Here is a 20,773-nt window from a genome sequence, read left to right as displayed (position 1 = left end):
GAATCTCAGCTGCCCCTTCCTGGGGGATGAGCTGTGGCTAGCTGACACAGCCCTGAGAGTGGTAACAGCCAGTAGGACAGGGGTAGGGAGGTCCTGATGGAGGAGGGACCTTTCGGCTATACACAGTTGGGAGCCAGGGGGCCTCGTTCCCATGTTGAACTGCCACTATTTGTTTGTCGAGTATATTTGGGCAGGCCCCTTCTTGTCTCTGTTCCCCATCAATAGCATAAAAGGGTAGACCAGGTGGCCTCAAAGATCCTTCCCACCTCAGACTGTCTGGGATCTGTCTGCCTAGACAGAGAGAAGACATACGTGAACGCTAATCCCAACTCTGCCCTAACCACTGTATGGCCTTAGGAAAGCCCCTCTCTGAGCTTCAGTTTTCTCATCTACAAAACGGAACAGTTAGTTGGACACGACAAAACCAAAGAGCTTCGGGTGCTCCCCTTGGCCCACTAAGCTGTCACGGGAGTCCTCACGCCACCTCAGGCCAGTGACCTCAGGCCGGTGGCCTGAGCCGTGTCCCAGCAAAGCCCACAGCTCTGGACTCATGCCAGCCTCTGACCTTGTTCCCTTCCTCATCCGCAGCATGTGCTGAAGGAGCCAGACTTGGAAGAGGACTCCTTAGGGTGCTCACCAGGTGACCTCCTACGATTCGATGACTACAATAGAGACGGCTGGCTGACCCTCCGCGAGTTCTGCACGGCCTTCCGTAAGTCAGGCCCCAGGCGGGCGAACGGGCTTATGGCCCCAGGCATTCCTGCGCCAAAAACGCGTCAGGGCCCGGAGTCTGTCCGCAGTTGTCTCCAAGGCTGGTCTCTTTTATAGATGAAAGCAGTTGGATTTGTTTCGCAACAAGCCTGAACTTTACGAAAAGGGTAAAGGCAAGCGAATGGGAAGAGGGGGCACTCGCTCTTTGCCTTTTGGACAAAGGCTCGTCTTGCTGTGGTTGGCCTCGGTTGAGGAGCCCATTAAGCCTGTGATTTAAATGTGGCCGAGAGCTCGCTGCTAGACACCTCGGGGGATCCTGGGACTGCACATGGAGAGAGCAGATTTTAGGGCTGTCCCCAGGCTTCGGCCTGGCCCCTAGGGAGCTCTGCCTGGGGACAAATCCTGTGGGAGGGTTGCGGAGGTTGGGCCAGGCAGAAGCGGGAACCTTAGCAGAGTTCAGCAGTGAGAAATGGGAAGAGCAGTGCTGGGCCCAAACTCGAGACACGAGGGGATATCGTGTCACCAGAAGAGATGTAACCCCTTTATGACAGAAGGTATTCAGGCTCTGTTTAAAGCTGGTAATGCATGTGCCCTCTGGGATGCACCCTTGGACTTGACTTGCAGGCCCTGGAATTGGGGAAGTAGGTGTGAGATCCCCAGATTGCACTGAGCCTCCGAGCCACAGATCTTGGCATCCTCCCCGCACCCCAACCTCTACCGGGAGTTCCACTTCTCAGGAACACGTCACTGCTTCCTGCAGCCATCTCTTTGTGCTGTTGTTATTCCAGTCACAAGGCCAGAGAAGGAATTCTTGTGATTCATTGGCAAGAAGGACTCTTGTGGTGGATAGAAGAGGCACGTGTATGACATAAGAGGAGAGAAACAAGTGTGATCCTTCCCTGCGGGAATGTCCATGAGCTTGACATGGGGGATACCTTTCTAGTTCACAGCATCCCTATTGCCAAGCACCAAAGTCCAATCCCTGTTACAGGGCTCTGCTTGTTGTGCCCATGACTAGGTACGGTTGGTTCCCCATCATCATCCTCCCTGCCCTCTGTTAATACTCGTGTCTGCTTATAGTAGTTTAGAATAATGTGTGAATGACTGACAGGCTTGGCCTGCTGTGGGAGGTGTTTGCTTTATGGATCAAGGAGCTTATTCCCTGAAATAAATCTCTAAATTTTAGAATGTGTGCAAGTATCGGCAGCTCCCTAGACCTAGATTGTGTTGGTTGTTAGATTTTTCAGGAATTTTTGAAGGCAAACAAACTATTAGTAGCTTTAAATCGGCCATGGGAACATTTACACCACAGAAATTTACACCATACAAATGCTACATAAGGGGGCTGGGAGGGGAGGCTCTTCTTCCTCCGGAGAGCCAGTTGGTAAGCATTGACCTGCACATTGCTCCTGTCCCCAGAGTCCACCTCCTGCAATATCCTCTCCATTCATCTCCCCCATACTGAGCCCTCCTGGTGACTCCAATCCCACAGAACCTGGAAAAGAACACTGGGGTGGTCAGGGCAGATGAAGGGAGAGCAGCCCTCCACATCAGGAAAAGAAGCACTACGTATTCTGGGGACACTTCTAAGACACCCCCGGTAGTGCTGTCTGGGCTCAGGCCTCTTAGCAAAGGAGCAATGAAGGAAAAGGCTAGCGCATTTTAAGAGCCAGGGACCAAGGCTGGGCCTCAGGACTTGGGGGGTGCATGAGGCATCACTACTCAAATGACCCAAGGTGGCAGCATTAAGCAGAGAATGGCACTGTTCAGGTACTGTGTCCTGGTACCCAATTCCACAGAAGCCTCTGCTCCACGAGTTCTATTCCTGAGAATCAGTCTAGGGCCAAACAGGAGGCTGTTGGCTTAATTCTCGAGGTGGAAGCCTCTTGGCCTCCCTGTTGCAGGTCACGAGAGGCAGGAGCTGCCTGTGGAGGAGAGGTACACCATCGCTTCCCCTTCAGCATGGGTCTCACGTAGAGCAATGTGATGTCTGTTTCCTTCATTCCCAGATTATTTGAAAAGCATTATAATCATCATTTTTAAAGCAAATTACATTCTCCTGTCACCGTGGACGTGTTTTGAACCAGGCAACCAAACCATTCATCACAGCCCAACACAAATAATAGATATGCAATAAAATGTAAACTCACAGACATTAAGGAAGCCACAGAATGAGTTAACCTGCTATAAAGGCCTGACATGTGGCTACTCAGAGCACGCGGGATCAATGGTTTTTCAAAGTCATAGGAACTCTAAACTAAATTCCCAGAGCTCTGGGGATGGATTTATGGTTTAGTGAATGTTAAATAGGTAATTGAAGTGAGACATATAGGTACAACTTATTACCCAGAAATCAATGGGCATTAAAGAAATCTCACTACAGCTCAGAAAGCAGTAGCTCCAACATGTCAACAACAACATTTTGGATTTCATTTTAAAAACTAAAGCCGATGCGCTGGCAAAGGTCGATACTTTAAAATTGTATTCTCTGGTCTCTATTTTGCCAGCGTGCTTGGGTACTAGGGTGGATGAGGTCTGTTGGGTAAGCCTGGCACTGACTCGGTCGCTTTATTAGAGGATGGGTTTGGGGCATTTTCCCTGGGGAAGTGGGTTGTATTTACAAGCTTTGGCGTTGGGGGTCTCCTAAATGACATCTCGCACATCTGGCCCAGCCATTTATGAGAAGCCATGTTCGCCATTGTCTGCAGCTGCTGCGAGCGATGTCAGCAACCCCGTGACTGGGCGTTGCCTGTGCTCAGCCGAGCTGGGTCGTGGGTGGTGGGTGCTGTACGGTCCTCCTGGCTCTGCAGACCAGGTGACCCCTCCCCAGGGCGGAGAGCAGAGGACAAGTCCCTTAACCATGGAAGTCAGTTCAGTCTTTTTCTGGCTGTCAAGCGGAGCTAAGTCTTCTAGTCACCCGTCTCTGTACAGTGACAAGAGTGAAATATGAGGGTGGCCTCCCTCTCGTCCTCCATTCATCACCTAAACATTCTCTTCAAGTTGCTTTTGGCTTTCCGAATCACGGGCTGATCTAGGAACTAAAGGCACAGCGTGCCCTTATCATGTGCCCTCCACTCTCCCTCCCCTCCCAACAAGCAGCAGAACCGCTGGTCCCCGCTGCAAGGCAGAGAGACCCAGGCCCCAGGGTCACCGGTGAGCATGCCAGCCCTGTCTGTGCATCACAATAAATTAAAAGTTGCTCGTTTAAAAAGCTTTTCAATAATGCATGGTTTTGCACTTTTCTGAATGCTTGGGCTGGGATCTTGGGAAAAACATGTTGCTTAAATGAGGATTTTTCTCTTGCTTTAAATTCGTTACAAGTTTCTTCTGCTTTTTAGAAAGATACTTGTCCTTTTAATTAATCCTATGAGAGCAATGTGTTAGATGCAAAGGAAGGTTTTGAGCAGCTAGCAGTGCAGGAGGGCGGGCCTCACCCGTGAATATCCGGGACCACAGACACGTAGTATCCAGGAGGGAAACCCATGTCGGGGGCCACGGGGGGCTGGCCATGTGGATGGGACACCCACCCCTCAGCTCCAGGCAAGCGGGGGCGGGGTGGGGTGGGGGAATGGATTTTGTCTGATTATTACAATACCTCTGTATCCAAAGCAACTCTGAAACAGTTGAAATGGTCGCCCGGTGAATTTACAGCTATTTTTCTGCCATCGTTGCTACAAAATGAAAGGATGGTGCCATGTCGTTATCCTCTAGAATGAAAAATGCCCAGCACAGGCCAAATGCCATGCCAGACACATTACCTCAGTCAGTCCTCATAGCCACCCTGTGATGAGCAGGATGACGAACTACAACAATGGCAAGCACCCCTCCCCCCGTCTGCCCAGCTCCCTATCTGCATAGGGCGAGTTCAGACGAGGTTTAGATGGCCAGGAAACCACTTCATCCTCCATTTGGTTCCTGGGTTTGGGATCATGAGTAGCAAGATTTCAGATAGCTTGAGATTTATCAAAACTTGTCTCTAAATCTATTTGGCTCTTGAGTGTATGGAACAAGTAATACTTGTGGACCAGTGTCAGTCTGACCAAGGCCAGGACCTTCAGTGGGCTGACTCCCCTAACCCCAAAGGGAGGTTGCCTTGCACAGGACTTGAAGATCAAGTAGCAAAAATCACTGATTCACTGCCCTTGATACCTCATTTGCTCAGGGGCATAAAACAGTTAAATTGGAGCGGCCAAAGGAAGAATGGAAAACTGAAAGATAGAAGGTGCTGTGAGTCTCACCGCTCCCTCCAAAGGGCAGAGATAGGGGTGCTTTCTCCTCACCTCAAGCGTAGAGAGACAGGCTTCAAGGAGGCTCCCCCATGAGCTTGCCGTGTGCCCCTGAAGGCAAAGTCGGTGTGCCATCGGAATGACTTTGCTTGTCAATATCACTTTAGTTAGTAGCAGGCTCTTAATACTCAAGTTGTGGAAAATGATACCTAACATCTTTCAAGTGTCAGTACTGTGTATTATTTCCCAATTTTACAGATGAAGAAACTGGAACGGAAGTTAGGTAGCTAACCCAAAATCACACAGTCGACAGGAAGAAGAGCGAGGATTGAACCCAAGTGCCTGATTCCAGAAATTTCTTATGCACTTAAAGATACTTTGCAACTCATCAACAATCTCCAGTAAGGAATAGCTCACTGTTCCCACAGTGGGTTTTCCTAAATTTCAAGTCCCAAGCGCAATGGTCCCCCACTCCAGTAAGTCTTCCTCAGTCTCTCTTCCCTCTACCATCCCCGAACACCTCCCTCTGTGTGCCCACAGCTCTGAGTTCATCTCTACGTATAACAAGACTGCAGACTGATGGTTAAGAGTGTGGACTGAGTCAGACCTGGTTCGAATCCTCGTTCCGCCATTTACCAGCTGTGTGACCTAGGACAGTTCTGTAGCAGCAGTTAAGCTGGGCTTCAAGTTCTTCATCTGCACAGTGGGTGTAATCACCACTGTCCCTGAGCCAGGGCTCGCTGCCCAACACACGTAGAAACCAATACGACAGCACAGGCTTCGAGGGAGAAAAAGGCTTTATTGCAAAGTCAACCGGCAAGTAGACAGGAGGCAAGTCTCATATCTGTCTCCCCGATCAAGGGTTTGGGTGGAATTTAAGGGGTTTCAGTACCAGATCTTCCTAGACAATGGACCCTTTGTTTCGGAAAGTGTTCCAGCGTTCAGACTCCAGGCGTGTGCAGGTCCTCTGGCTCTATGACGGGGGCAGGGGTGGGGACTGACTTTGGTTCCAGGTGTGATTTGCAACATTTTTCCTGTTGCCCATGCTCCGGTTGCCTGACTTGCAGTTTTGTTCTGTTGTCTGACAGGATAGGGCCAGTTTGAGCCGGTTCTGCAGTTACGCCACCACGTAGGGTTACTCAGGACTAAATGAGGTCATACATGTGAAGTGATGAGAATGACCCCTGGCGTGTGGTAGTGCTAAATAATCATCGACCGTGATGGAGGTGGTGCCAGTTATGATGACGATTTCTCTGTGCGTTCCCACAGCCTCTCCATCTCAGCCCTGTCACCCTGTGTTATGTCATTGTCCTCCTGCCCACCGTAGTCCTGAAGCTCCTTGAGGCAGAGGCTGTTTTGCTCACCATGTGCTCCTGCCCAGCATGGGGTTTGGCACCCAGGAAGCCATTGGTAAATATTCGCTCAGTGACAGGATGAAGTATATGCAGAAATACCCTTGGCATGCAGAGGTCCCTACACAATGCAGTTCTCACGGAGGTCCCAGAGGGGCTTTGCGTGTCTCCAGGGGGGCCTCAGGGAAGAAGGACCCTAGCAGGAGAGTACCAGTTAGGCTGGACCGGTCAGCAAGGCCTCCCCACAGCCACACATCCCTGATCTGCTGACTGTGTGACGGTGTGAGGTGAGCCCCTGATGCCCACGTGGGCCTAATGCTCCTTTAATGAAGACAAAAGCTACTTGTCCCGTAAAGCTCCCTTCGTGCTCCCAGGGCCTCTAATTGGCCCTTCAGCCCTCCTCAAGATAAGGATTCTCTTAGGCTGTTAGGCCACCTGCCCACTGCTTAATTACCTCCACCTTCAACAACTGTGTGTGGAGATAAGAACTCCTGCTCAGTCTGCTCCTTGGCCCTGTGGTGTGCGGGGTCCACAGCCACATCCCCAGTAGAGACAGCTGACCCTGGCCACGAGAGGCCCAGGCTTAGCCGGTGGTCAGCTTTGCTATTTCTGTGCAAATCCATGCACCTTGGGACGTAATTCATTAGCACAGAGTGTGGGTTTGTATTCTTTCTGAGCTCAGCTCCTGAGAACCTGAAGCACATCTGCACAGCCCCTGCTCGGCTCTCATGGCCACATCACAAAGACAGAGCTTGACACCCACAAAGGAAGATGCAGCATGGGGTTTTAGAGTCTCTGCCACAGCATGCCTTGCGAGAACTGGACACCCTGACAGCTCAAGGTCCCCCATGGTGGGCCGTGGCAGGCCAGGAGGCCAGGCCTCTCGAGCAAAATCACTGAGCACAGAGCCCCAAGCTCCCTGACTCAGGTCAGTGCCAGAAATATTCAAGGAAGTGATCCATGTTGGATCACTGTGGAAAGAGGAGGTGCTGGTGTGGGCCAGCCTCTCTGAAATGGAGAGCGTCTGGGCAGGGGGGTGCTGGCCCATCCCCTACTTGGGCACACATGGAGAAAAGCATCTATTTAAGGGGCAGGCCGGCTGGCCAGAAGGTTCAGAGGAGCCTGGCCGGGGCTGGGAGACCACGCATGAGGAAAGGCTCAGCAGCTGAGACTGGGAGCTGAGGAGGAAGAGCCCACTTTGCAGCTTGCAGTGGGCAGGTGACATAGCCGTGAGCAAGACCAGCAGGCCCTGCCAGCATGGAGCTTGCATCTGGCAGGGAGGCAGTTGGGAAACAGAAAAACAACCAGATAAACCAAGTAAACGCTGGGACAGAGAATAACTGTGCAGGACTGGCAGGCAGGACCCGCTCTCCCCAGAGGTGTCAGGAAGGGACATTTGAGATGAGGCTGCATGGATGAGGTAACCAAGCAAAGGACGGGGAGAAAGGTGACCCATACAGATATGGTTCTGAGGGGATAAAGGGCTTGGGTGAGTGAGGAGGCTGTCACGAGGGGTGAGGTGGCTGATGGGTGGAGCCCCAAAAGGTAGAACTTGACCAAAAGGCCAGGGCTTGGAGAAGCCAGATTTAGGCTGATCTACGGAGGCTTCCCCCAGCCGGCCACCCAGAATTATGGGAGTTGCAGGGGAGCAGAGAGGCCTTGTCACTGCAGGTGCACCAGCTCAGCTAGTCGCTGTAGAGGGTGCTGGTGTCAGCTGGAGAGCTGGACTTGGCCTTGGAAGCCCCTTTCAGTGATGACTGTCAGGATAGGAACGTGAGCAGAGCTGCTGTCTACGGTCTCATGGAACCTATGCCCCAGCACCTGAACTCGGACCTTGCAGGCTCCAGCCAAGGACGTCCTCGTGCCTCCAACTGCCCCGTCCTGCCACTAGCAGCCCCTGGTGGGGGCTGAGAGGTGTTCAATAAGGGCCTCACCCCAATGGGGAGTGGGGCTGGTGGAATAGGGCTGCCCTACTGTGCATGTACAGGGTTCTGGGGTGGAACAGTCTCACCCCTCATCGCACAGTGGAGGGGTCAGTTCTGAGCCAGAGCTACTGCTTGCCAGAGGTCTCACCCACCTCCACTTTCTTCTGGGACGTTCCAAACCCAGACGCCTCTTGCCCTTCTCAGAGGCTCTGCTCCTAACAGATGTGTTGTCAGGACCAGCACTTTCTAGCCATTGTCTGGATCTGAGCCTTCCAGTGCTTTCCATTTTTAAAGATCCCAGCTGGAAGCTGTCAATGGCCTCAGTGCAGAGCAATTGAATAGTAGAAAATGAACTAATTACAGGTTGTTATTGAAAATCTATTATATACAAATTGCAGAAAAAGCTCATTAAAATATGATGCTTCAGTGATTTTTTTTTAAATCCTCCTCTTGGAGGGAGAGGCAGGGGCAGGGTGGCTAGATACCTGATCCTCACCGTTCATGGTCAACACTCGCACGGGGCTGAGGACCAGCCTCTGGTTCTTACGCTCATGTGTCGCGCCACCCAGTCTGACATCATACATTGATGTCAGAAAAACTTGAAATTTTACACAGAACAGAGGATTTTCTGAATATTAGTAAATACTCAGAAATGGCCACAGAGGAAACAAAGAATTTCACTGCAAAGATATAAAATGAGAACAATTTAAATGTCAGCTTTTTACGAAGATAGCTAGCTCTGTATTGTCCTCTTAAATCTAGTGCTTTTGCGAAGCTTTTGTGAGGACTTCAAAGGACTTTAACAAGCAATTAAGTACTGAAGGTCACATAACCGATTTCCAAGCTTGCTCCCTGGGAGTCGAGTGTTGAGAAAGTTTGGGATGTGAATGGCCAAGCCATCCAGAGCCCTGCTCTCCAAGGGGACCCTCTGAGGCTGAGGCCGCCTCCCAGGCCCCAGGCACGAGAGCCTAGAAAACAAGCTGAGGGCAATACAGGGGTGCACCCAGCCCAGCTGCCTCCCGCCCCTGCCAGCAGCGCCCACGTCTCAGTGCACTGTGGCTCAGGTGGGCGATGTAGGCTCTGAGGCACCAGGAGACTCCCAGTGTTCTGAGGTGTAGCGAAGGCCCAGCCAACGATTACTGAGAAGTGGTCTCTCCCTAAGACTGAATGCACCGAAAAGAGTACTTGGAGCACAGATCACTGGTCCTCTGCCTTGTCTTTCCTTCCTCTCCAGCCACCTTTCTTCAGACTCTGTGACATGTTCCACTAGACCGCCATCAGCGCTACGCAGGTCTGGCTTGTAGGCTACACAGGGAACAAGGTGCTAGGCAGCAAAGGGGTACGAGAGGGCTCCACTCGCACAAGTATAGCCACTAACTGGGCGGGCTGTTTGTGGGCCACACTTGGGCTGGGGACACTCAGCAGTGGCTGGAGATCCAGGCCCTGGGGATAGACGCACCTGGACAGGCAGAGAGAGGTGTCCTCTCCTGGAGGTGGGGTGCTACTGTCTGCCGAAGAAGGCACTCAGGTGGCCCACGAGGAGCGAGTTGGAAATCCCAGATCACAGGCTGCTGACCCACCTGAGGTTTCTTCTGCATCGGCAACACCTGCTGGGTCACTTGTCCTTACCCTCTCAGGACTGTTACCCAGCAACTCTCAGCCCCAACGGCTGAAGGCGCCTTCCCCAGACCAGAGCCCGGCTCCTCCCCAGTCCTCCCTCTGGGCAGAGGGCTGAGGGCAGGGAAGATGGTCAGAGGCTGAAATATAGGCGGAGGCCATGGGGCCAAGAGTACCCAAACAAAGACAGCAGCAAAAGGGACAATGTAGTGACAACCCCAGGAGGCACAAAAGGGCAGAGGAAAAGCATGGGCAGCGTCTGAGAGCAGGCAAGGTCGTTACTACCTGGGGCATTTCGTTCCAGCTGGAGGACAAAGGGGCAAGAGAGAGAAGCCTAGAGCTTTGCCTAAGGTGGAAATAGTAGGTGCTTGATAAACATTTGTTGAAAGGATTAAAGACCATGATAGAATTTTTTTTAAGTTCAGTAAAGAGGAAAGGTTCAGAGTGGTTGTCGCAGTTCCCAGAGAGCACGGAGGAGGACAGAGTCAGGGGGCACTCTGGTAGCGGGGTCGTCCTCATGCCACGTGTGGCACTAGCCCAGTCGGCCGCCCACTGTGTTCTACAGGACTGTCGGCTTAGCTGGGTCGCTGGGTTGTCAGAGAGCTTCCTGCAGCCTGGACGGCTCCCACCCATGCTTCTTATCACTCTGCTGTCCTAGTGGGACTCGCTTTTCCCCACAAGCTGCCTGATAACGCGAAGCCACCCTGAGATCCCTTTATAACTACGGTATCTGCTAATCCTCACCAGATGCCTCCCGGAGGCCCCCAGGCCAGGCACAGTGAGGGTGCCCGGGGCCAAGAGGTGGACTGGGATTCGGATGCGCTTTGCAGTCCTGCGGGAACATAGAAGATGCTTGCCACCCAGGGAGACCTCCTAGCAGCCGAGCCCCGAGTTCCCGCTTAACTCACACAGGATTCAGTGGGGTTCTGGGGACTCCAGACTTTTGCCCTGACTTATTCAGGCTGCTGTCCTTGGACCCGTGGGATCCAGGCTGGTCCTGGGACAAACACGCATAACTAGACTGGAATCAGCAGAGCTACAAGCAGGAAATCAGTTTGTTCTCCTCTGCACAGACTTTCCAGTGAATCTGGAGGCTTCTCAGCCTGTGGGCTGGGGTGGGGAGGGTGAGCTAAGGACCGCCGACTAGTTTGACCATCGCTACTAAGTGGCCTGCTGTCACTCTTTAAAACATGGAGCTACTTGGCACTGGTTTTCCATTTCAGATTTTGGCCAGAATTCCACCCCTCTGGCACTGTCCCACCTATATCCCACTCCACGGTACCCACAATCTGCCCAGGGCAGGTAGGAGGGAGCAGGGTCCACGAGCCGCCCCAGGCAGCCAATGAGCTGAGCCCTCGGAGAGCCCTGCTTCTCCAGATGGCAAAGCCTTGTCTTCAGACAGGTGCTGCGGGCGCAACAACTGTGTGTACACTTGTCGGGATTGCAAATCATTTCCAGGTGGGAGAGGAAATGGGGCCCAAAGGACTCTGCCCACTCCATGCTGGCAGGAGGAGCGCTGTGGGCTGGGCGGACGGCACCTCTGAGTGCCGTCTCTGGTCTTGCTTGTCTCCCCAATGCTCTCAGGCCTCTGCAGACACAGCCCCACTGGGTTGGCGAGGTGCTGCTAGGGCTTCGGACCGGGCTGCTTCCCACCGCGGGCTGAGCCCTCACTTGGCGCCAGATGCTTTGCCAGGCACCTGGCAGGCCCCTCCCGAGCCCAAGCTCTGAAGATCAGGAAACTGAGGCCAGGGAGGCTGAGGGGCGCACAGCTGCTACGGCAGAGCCGGGCCTGCCGGTTCCAGACTTGAGCCCTACGGCACGGGCTCCACGCCCTGCTCTGGCCAGCATGCTTTGGGGTCTCCATTTCGTCCCCCAGAGGCCGAGATCCAGATAAACCCCTATGACCTGTGACACTGGGATGCGGCAGAGCGTACAAAACCCTCTCTGAGGGCCACTTCCCGCACGCCACTACAGAGGGCAGGGCCCTGTACCTCTTCTTTCCAGATCCTGAGGTCCGTGTGCTGCAGGTGCTCTTAGACACATTTCCCCAGGTCCCCTTCAGACGACACTGAAAAGAGCACCTTCGGACCAGTAGGCTTCAGCTACATGGGGAGGTAGGGCCCCAGGGAGCAGCTGTGTCCTCACGCTCCCTCAGTGATCAGGTCCCCTGTGGAAGAATGCTCTCCCTTCAAACGCAAACCCCAGCGAACATCAATCCCTTCTCAGCTCCCACAAATAAAAGCACTTCCAGACGTCCCTCTTTTTAGCCCTGTCCAGCTCGAGTTTGGGTTCCAGTCTTTCAAAGTTCACCTCTGTGCAACAATGCTGAAACATGTGCTGGTGCATGACACAGGCTCAAAGTCAGGGAAAGCATGGCTTGGGCACAACATTGCCTCGGGGTTCCCCTGCTCACCCATGGGTGTAGGCCGACAGCCCCGGAGGAATGCACCAGGCTGGATGCCATGCAGACAGCAGCAGCATAGGCTGCATATGGGGCTCCCAGCGCACAGGGCACATAGCACAGTGGGGGATTAGAGGGTCAGTGGAAACCACCCATGGCTGGCTCAGACGGGATGAGCGGGTGGGTCGGGAACTGGGCCTCGTTGAGAAAGTGCCCAAGGCTGGCCCAACGCCCAGCCGGCCCTGATACCTGGAGGAACTCAGTGACCGTGGACTCAGCGACACTCTGACTCCCTCTTCGTGTAGACAGTAGCCATCGTGTCTCCCGAACCACATCCCCAACCCTGGAGGGAACAGAATAGGTGCAAGGTGAGGGCCGAACCCGGCGTCCTGCCACGTCCTGACCATGTCCTGACCATGACTGCAACGATGCAGCTCTGTCCTCCTCAGGGACCCTTGACGCCTGAGTGTTTGGGGCACATACAGAATTACCGCCCTGTGGAATGAAGGACAAGTAATAGCCAGTACTTCCTGATGGAGCTCAGGCTTTTGAGTTTGGGGAGAAACAGGAAATGTGGCATGTTCACCTTAAAGACATTGGCTGTGAGGAAGCTGGGGGTTTGGAAAGAGAGCAGCAGTGGCAACCTGGTGTGAGATACCTAAGTGCCGGTGGTGTCGCCTGCAAGGGGGCAGCAGCCTCTGCTGCCGGAGAAGCAGTGGGTAAGCGCGCCTGAGGGGGGTGGCATGTCAGCACCCTTCCACTTTAGATGTCTTCCTTGCATTGAAGGCACAGTTGCAGGCACGGCCGAGCAGGGTCCCGGTCCCCTGGAGTCAGCTCCCCATGATTCAGAGGCTGACTGTCCACTTTGGATTATTTATGCCCAACTTCCAGCAGCCTCCTCACCTGCCCACCCCTACCTGGTCGGGGTTTGGAAGCAGCCTAGTGCAGGAGCAGCAAGGAAGGAGCAGGAAAAACTCAGAGCAGTTTTCATGTGCTGCTGATGATTGGCTCTGGGTTTGGGAGACGAAGGTGGAACCTAGGGTCAAACACAGGTAGGAAGGGGGACTGCGGTCTTCTGTCCGTGGGGGCCCTGCCTGAGCCTCCCCACTCATGTGCTCACCTCCTTTTGAAGTCAAGAGAGGTTATTGATCTTGTTTGGAGTAAAGGGCATGGACCCAGTCCAAGCTCAGGGTCCCTGGCCTCCAGCAGGCCCTTGCCCTCTGTGGGCAGCCTTGACCAGGCAGCCAAGTAGCTGAAATAGTTACAGAAACAGAGTGTGTCTGGGCAGCTTGACGTTAAAAGGCCTGCATTGGACTGGACTGACTGCACCAAGCCTGCTCCTGAAGAGCAGAGGCCCCAGAGGCTGAGGCCCTGCAGGCCCTGTGACATCTGCCTGGGGTTTGGAAGTCGGCCAGCATCAGAGGAGAGCAGTGTGGTCCTCACGATGGCACAGCCACAGAGGCCTTGGCCCAGGCCTCAGACTTCCGAAGGTACAGGGTTGACTTCCTGGAGTCCAGTCAGATGGGATGCTCTGGGGCGAGTGGTGCTTCTGGGGTGAGTGGCCTGGCAAACGGCTGTCCCTGTGGAGGACAGTAATATTCCAGGTGGATGAGACACTCCCTCCCCAGGGGAGGTGTCAAATGGCTCAGTACCATGGCTTAGTTTATTGTAAGAAGCTTTCGATGTTCCAGCCACAGTCTTCGAAGTCACAAAACCACAAGTTAAGAAGCTCTGAGTAAACAGGAGTCTCAAGAAATGGCTCCAAATGGAAGCAGCAGGTGGATACTGGCTCTCCTGTATCTATTCATGCGTAGCACCTGCTCCAGGCATGTTCTGGGCCAGGCCCTGTTGACCATGGCAGGCCTGGCCCTGTTGCCCTGTCTGCAAGTCACTTACTGAGGAAATAATTCGAGGCCCACAATGGGGAAGCCCTCCCACAAAGGAGTGTCTGTCGTGTGGGCAGACATGGCACCCAACACCTGGTGTAGAGGTACCAGAGCTCAGGGGCAGAGCATCTCATAGTAACAAGAGAAAAGCCTGGGCGTGTGAGGACAGGTACAGGTAGGTGCATAAATGTGGTGGGACTCGGGGTAGATATCTTTTTCTCAGTGCATTAGGAAGCAAGTTCTCGGCTGGAAGTGAGGATGGGGAAAGAGAAGTGTAGGTTTGAGGAGACAAAAGGTCTGAAGCAATTGTCTGGGCAAGCAGAGGGGCGAACAGATGGAGAGGGAGTATGTCGCCCCAGGCAGCACTGAGGGCCCCTTTGAGGCCCATAGTCATGAGGTGAAACCAGTTAGCAGGACACTGTGCCTTCTGACCACACTCAGCCACACAGATGCAGACACAGAGTACGCAGACAGGTCTAACCCAGACCAGGGGCACACGAGGAGGTGTGTGCAGTGTATGAATCCACTGATTTAAATCCCATGGAATTGAAGCTGGGTGAGAAGAAGGTAACATCATGGAGCAGGTGATACAATTAAATGGTAGTCAGTAGAGGGTGGGTCCCACTAGAGTTGAAGAATCGTTGGAGTCTGGGTACCAGGGAGGATAAACCACAAGAGATGGGATGTGCACAGAGAGTAGGATGCCTGAAGATAAGATTTTTTAGGCTGCCCTCATTTGCAACGACAATGTCTAGACTCCAGTAATGGGTGCGAGGGCCAGTAAGGTGGAGAGCTGGCAGTTTGTTTTCATCACCCAGTGTTAACACAGGAGGAACATCTGAGAGACTATGGTCAGCCAGAGGCTTCAAGCATCAGAAACAGGGTAGGGAGTGACCCAAAGTCAGTAGATGACCACAAAAAAGGGTTGTGAGTGGTACATGGAGCATGTATGGGGGTTTCCATCTTTCCCTTGGAGCAGGTTTTGGGGGGTAGAGTCCTCTTTTTAACCCCATTTTACAGAAAAGGAACTGAGACACCAAAGAGTCGATAAGCGGTGGTAGACCTGAAACTCGAATTGGGAGTCTCCCAATGGCCTCCCAAATTGGCACCCCGCCACCACGGGGGACACCCTTAACATTGTTGGGTTGGGCGTGAGTGAGATTTGGTTCTTGGCCCTAAGGAGTTCACTCTTATATGAGAAATGAATACAGGTGCAAAGGTGAGGCAAAAGGCTATGAGATGGTTGGCCAAAGACTGCCTGGGAAACAGCGGAGGACGTAACACGTCCAGACAAAAAGATGCCAGGAGTCTTCAGAGAAGGATGGATGGGGCAGAAATGGGAGTAGGGAAACACATCTTTGTCAGAGAGAACAGCCTAAGCAAAATTGCAGAGATGGAAAGGCCCGAGGCCACCTAGCGTGGCCAATTTGTCCCTTGTGTCATGGACAAGTAAGAGAGAAACAGAAGATGATGCTGGAGGGAAAGATTAGAACCAGAGTAGCAAGGGCTTGTGTGAGTCAGGGAGGCTAAACGCAGTCACGACAATGCCAGATCTCAGGGCTTCGACACAGTGCAGATTTATTCTTCCTTCACATAAGAGTTCAATGCTGGGGCTCAGTCTTCAGTTTGGGGGTTCTGTCATCTTATAGGGCCAGATACCTTTACTGGATGCTCTGCACCTGGCCAGTAGATAGAGGGATAGAGTAGAAAGAAAGTGTTGTAGATTTCTGGGGAACCCAGCAAGGACTGTGTACATCCCTTCTGATGTATTCCATTGACCAGAACTTAGTCACGTGGCCACACTCGACCACAGGGACAGTTGGGAAATGTAGTCTGGCTGTGTCCATAGTTAGGTGAGCACATCGCAGTCTCTGCCACAGGGGCCCACATCCAGGCCACGGGGCTCGGGCTTGTCAAGGAAGTCAGGGAGACCGGGGAAGCAGGGAGGGTCATGATGGAACCAGCTGGAGAAGGACCGACTTGGCGCCACCCAGCAGGGAGAGTGTGTGCTGGAGGACACGAGAGGCGGTAGAGACCCAACACAGAGGCAGCAGTGGGGACAGAAAAGGGCCACAAACAGGGGTGATATTGAGAGGCTCTCATGGTCATTGGCTGGGCTGAACAGTGAAAGATAATTCTGAGGCTTCCCAGCGGGGTCCAGATAGTGACCTGCTTCCTTGTCTTTGCGACGGATGCTCATCAGGCCTTGGGAAGATGAAATGGTGGCAGTGTCCCATGACAGTCCTCCTCGATCCACAGCCTGGCCTCAGAGAAGGGAGACAAAAGGGCCTATTTTAATTTTCTTCTTGGGCCTCCTCATGACAAAGGAGAAATATCACCCAACGTTATTATCTCTCAGAAAAACACTCTCTGGAACCATAAAAACAGAGATACGGAGAAGCCAGACCACAGAGGCTGCCCCTTAAATCAGCAGCCTCTGAATTATCATGGTGGCACTCTCTAATTCCTCTGGATGAAAACATTAAAAGATGACAATGTTCCTTTAAATCAAATGCCCTGGGAGTTGCTGTAAAGAGTCAGTGGGCCTTTTTTTTTTTCCTTGTGAGGATTTTTTTTTTGTCTCTTTTCACCTTGTAATAAAATATAAATCATAACTTGTGGGGGCAGCTCTAGAGCAAGCTGTGAACATGGATTTTCTGAAAATGAAGGTGTTTTTTTTTAATGGAATCATCTCAGGAAACATGAGAGTTTCAAATGATGAGTTTGCTACTTAACTTCACACTCGATTTTTTTTTTTTTTTTTGGATTCACAGGCTAGCCCCCAGCCTGACTAGGGCACCACTGTGATGAATCATGATGGCATGCTCTGGGAGGCTGGCAGCTGCCTCTACCCTTCCTGGAATGGGCCACTGGGCTCAAGCAGTGCCAGGCAGGGACCCCAGAGCCCACCTATCTGGTGAAGGGAGAAAAGAGCCCAGAGGTAGGGGAACTGGGGCCAGGTTTGGCAGGCTGAGCTCTTGGACCACACAGAGAACCCAGGGGCCAGCAGCCCCAAGAGAAAGGGCTGGGAGCCACAGGTTGGAAAAGCCTGCATGGAAAAGGCTCGACAAGGGAGACTTGCATTCTGGGCTTTGGTATGGAAAAGGGGTCCAAAATGGGGAAGAATCGGTGAGTCGACCCAGGCAAGGGCCTGGACCAGGGCAGCAAGGCCAGCAAGGTTCAGCCCTGAGGCGGTTTCTCTCCTCTCTCTGAACTCCAGCTCCCACTTCCCCTGGCCTGGGTGGAGATAACCTGGCAAGGCTGAGTCTTCGGAATTGGCTGGGCAAGTGTAACCAGGGGAAGAAAGCAGACTCAGATGTTTTAGGAAAGATTCAAGGCTTGGGTCTGCGATCAAAGCGTTTATTGGTTGCCCCATATACCCAGCATATACCAAACCCCCTGTGGACCCCTCTTCTCCTGAAATAGCCAAGCACCTTAAAGGGGCAGCCTCTTCTCACCGAGTCCATGGCCTTACCCCTGACGCCTGGCTTTTCCCTCTGCCTCCTGTCCACGTCCCTCACCAGCTCTGCCGCACACTTGTGCAGATAAGGAAATTGAGGCCACCGAAGGCCACTAGTGACCTCCATTTTGCATGTCCAGTGGACATGCCTCGGCCTTTATCAGAGCCTCAGACCCCACTGACCTCTGTCTTTGAGACACTCATCCCCACCCACCTCCTTTGTGAGCAAGCCCCTCACCTCTGCCATCCTCTTACACCTTTTCTACAGAGGGCTGGGTAGCAGATAGTTTAGGTACACAAGCCTCTGTCACGACGACTGGACCCTGACATTGTGGCACGAAAGCAGCCATAGACAAATGAGCATGGCTGTGTTTCAGTAAAACTGGACAGAAACAGGTGGAGGGCCTTCCCGAGACTCTTAGCGGCTTCCTCCTCGGTGTTCTCCCCCTGCAGGAGAGTCTTACCCCACCCATGCCTCCAGACACCAGGTTTCCACCTGCCCGTGTTCGGGAGCCCAGCGGCGGCCCCTTGGTCCTCACCTGTGGGCACCGCACACTGAGTGCGGCCACGCTCCCCGTCTTCCCCAGCCCACTGCTGCTGCACCTCCTGCCTCACCAGTGTGCTTTCCCTTTTTCTCTTAAAGGTACTTTGTGATCAGGTTGCCAAGAGCCTCCGAACCGGCGGGTAGGTCTTTGAGAAGCTGCATGTGTCAGTGGGCGAAGGCTCACCTACTGAGATGAGGCACCGGAGCGGGGAGCCCACCGTTGAGGGCTTGCTGGGTCCAGCTGCTGCCTGCTGACAACGCGAGCAGGCACCCGGCCAGGGCTTTGGCGCTGCAGTGGGGTCCCACAGGGTTGTCTTGGGGAAAAGGAGTTCGTGGGTGGATTTACAAGAGACCACAGGTGAAAGGCAGGTGTCCTGGAGCCCTGGGCCCTGTCTCCCAGCCGGCCCACCTCCAGGTGTCCCCATGATCATTGAGCAGATGGCAGGCTGGCTGGTGCTCAGAACCAGCTATGGATGCTCCAGGGAGGACCATTTGAGGCCACAGGCCTCCCTTCCTGTGGCTCCTGCTTTGCCTCACCCCAGTGAGCCCACGGCCAAGGCCCAGCTATCTTGTCTGCAGATAAAATTCAGGGGTTTCAGACATCCATGTCAAGATCCACAGACAGTTCCCTGAGGCCCACGGTAGCCCATGTGGGACCACCTCCCCAAGGCAGCTTTGCGGGAAGCAGGAATGCTGGGGGCTCTTGTTTACACCCAGAGGAGACTGGCGGGCCTCCAGTGGCCTCGTGGGAGCTCCAACTCCAGCTCTGCCAGTTGTCCCAGCTGGCCTGGTCCTGGCACAGGAGGGGGTGCGGTGCTGAATGTGCCCTCTGATCGATGCGGCTTTAAACATTCTGTTCATTTGGAGCAACAGATAGTCTCGCCTGCTTCCTGCCTGGCACAAGCAGAGATAAAATCCTGTCTTATTCATTCATCCACTCTCCTCCTCACTGTCCCGGGCTGTGACATTCAATAATTCATTCCCAAGCTGCCTTTGCGAGAGGCACACCGGCCCAGGGGACAGGCGCTCCTGGCACCCTGGCTCTGCTGTTTTTAACAGACCGTCTGCGAGGGTTTGCTCCAAGGCCCCGTTCTTCAACCTGGCTGTTCCCTCGGAGATTGCAGGTGGCAGCACCGTCAGGACACTTCTGGCACATTCAGAAGGCCCCAGAATTTATTTCACCCATCTGGATACAAATGCAATTGAGACAAAATTCTTTTTGTTTGAGCAGCCGTTGCTCCATTTGTGTTTCTCGTCAGTGGACTGATGGCCAAGGATAGTGGAAATGAATAACTCTGCCCCTAGCTGTGCCAGGTGGACTGACCCCTGAAGCCATCCTGTTGCGTGACCAGCCAGGGGCTGGCGCCGGGTGTTGCACAGCTCTGGAGGCAGAAGGACAGGCTTGGGGACAGGCTGCTGGATGGCCCAGGAATTGGGTGAGGCGGGAGATAGGTGCCCCCAACTGCAGGACACTTGTGCCACCACCCTGTGGCCCCTCACTCATTCCTGGTATCTGAAACACTGTCTTAGAGGGCTTTTCCTTCAGCAGAGATTCCAGGGAAGGGAGACAGGCCCAGTCACTTACACAGGAAGGGGGGGAAGCGGTGGCCCAGGTAGGAAGGTGAGGCGCATGGCAGAAGACTGAGCGTGAATCCATGTACTGAACCACGGGGTCTGGATGAAGAAGGCAGCCTGAGCCTGGCTGTAAGAATGGGGTGGGGAGGTGGGGCAGCGGGTTGGATGGACAGAGAGTGAAGGAAAGGGTTAAGAGGTTTAGAGGAGGGATTAGAAGAGAGAGTTCAAGAATATACATTTATTCAACATTAATTTAGTAGCTGCCGTGTTCCTGGTCCGCATGGTACAGAACGGCAGTTGGGCAGACCGATCTTGTGATAGTCACATCTTGGCTTCCAGGCCAGGCTGAGACATGCGACCTCCAGCTCTGACCTGCTTGGACCTGGCAGGCTCCAAGGTCCTACTGTTATCCCAGCCCACAGGATGGCAGGGGTTGTGTTCACCCCTTGGGCAAGGAAGAACCTGGATGTCCCATACTCAGGTTCCACTGAGATTTCTGGGCCATCGAAATATTGGCAGAACGGCTGGGAAGCCAGTGCGGCTGAGCTGACCGTGCTCCTGCTGAATGCCCCAACAAAGAGAGCGGGACCAGGAGCTCCCTTGGCTAAAGGCCCCTTAGTGGCCTCGGTACGCTTCCCTGAACCCAAGCTGCAGGGACAGGTGGGGGACACGGCACTACCTTTGGGGCGTAGAAAGCAACTGCTGACAGTCCCTCACACTTGTGTTTAGGTGGAGAGCGAGGAGCTGTTCCTTTGACCCAGAAACAATGAAGAAGGTGACACGAAACCCAGAGAGATAGAGTGCCCCTCAGTCCCCAGGTGTCCCCTTCAGTGCTGTCCAGATGTCCTAACAGAGGCTGTCACTTGGGTAGGTCAGGAGAGTTGGGTCACAGCCCTTCTCACAGGTACCTCCAGACAGCCTTGGGTGGACCTCAGCTCTTTGGGAACAAAAGACCCTCCTAAGAAGGTCCTATCCCAGTATCCAGGGTCAAGGGGGTGGGTAGGGGCTCGGTCAAAGCTGGTGTTTTATTTTGATGAGTTTCCTGCTATAGAGCTCTGATCACAGTGACTATGACA

At 53.5% G+C, this 20,773-nt stretch overlaps 1 protein-coding gene across 2 annotated transcripts in view; it reads left to right on the top strand.

Annotated features, from left to right (window-relative positions):
• Positions 1-20,773, top strand: part of FSTL4 (follistatin like 4) — a 347,748-nt gene that overhangs the window by 235,395 nt on the left and 91,580 nt on the right. For both annotated transcript variants that reach the window (XM_039836026.1, XM_039836025.1), the window contains exon 6: positions 589-712. In XM_039836026.1, the coding sequence (XP_039691960.1) occupies positions 589-712 (124 nt within the window). The remainder of the gene's footprint in view (positions 1-588; positions 713-20,773) is intronic.

Source organism: Pteropus medius, unplaced genomic scaffold, assembly GCF_902729225.1.
Source record: "Pteropus medius unplaced genomic scaffold, Ma_sr-lr_union100, whole genome shotgun sequence".
NCBI classification, from domain to species: Eukaryota; Metazoa; Chordata; class Mammalia; order Chiroptera; family Pteropodidae; genus Pteropus; species Pteropus medius.
The sequence above is the reverse complement of the archived record's forward strand: the minus strand, read 5'-3'. Positions and strand labels throughout refer to the sequence as shown.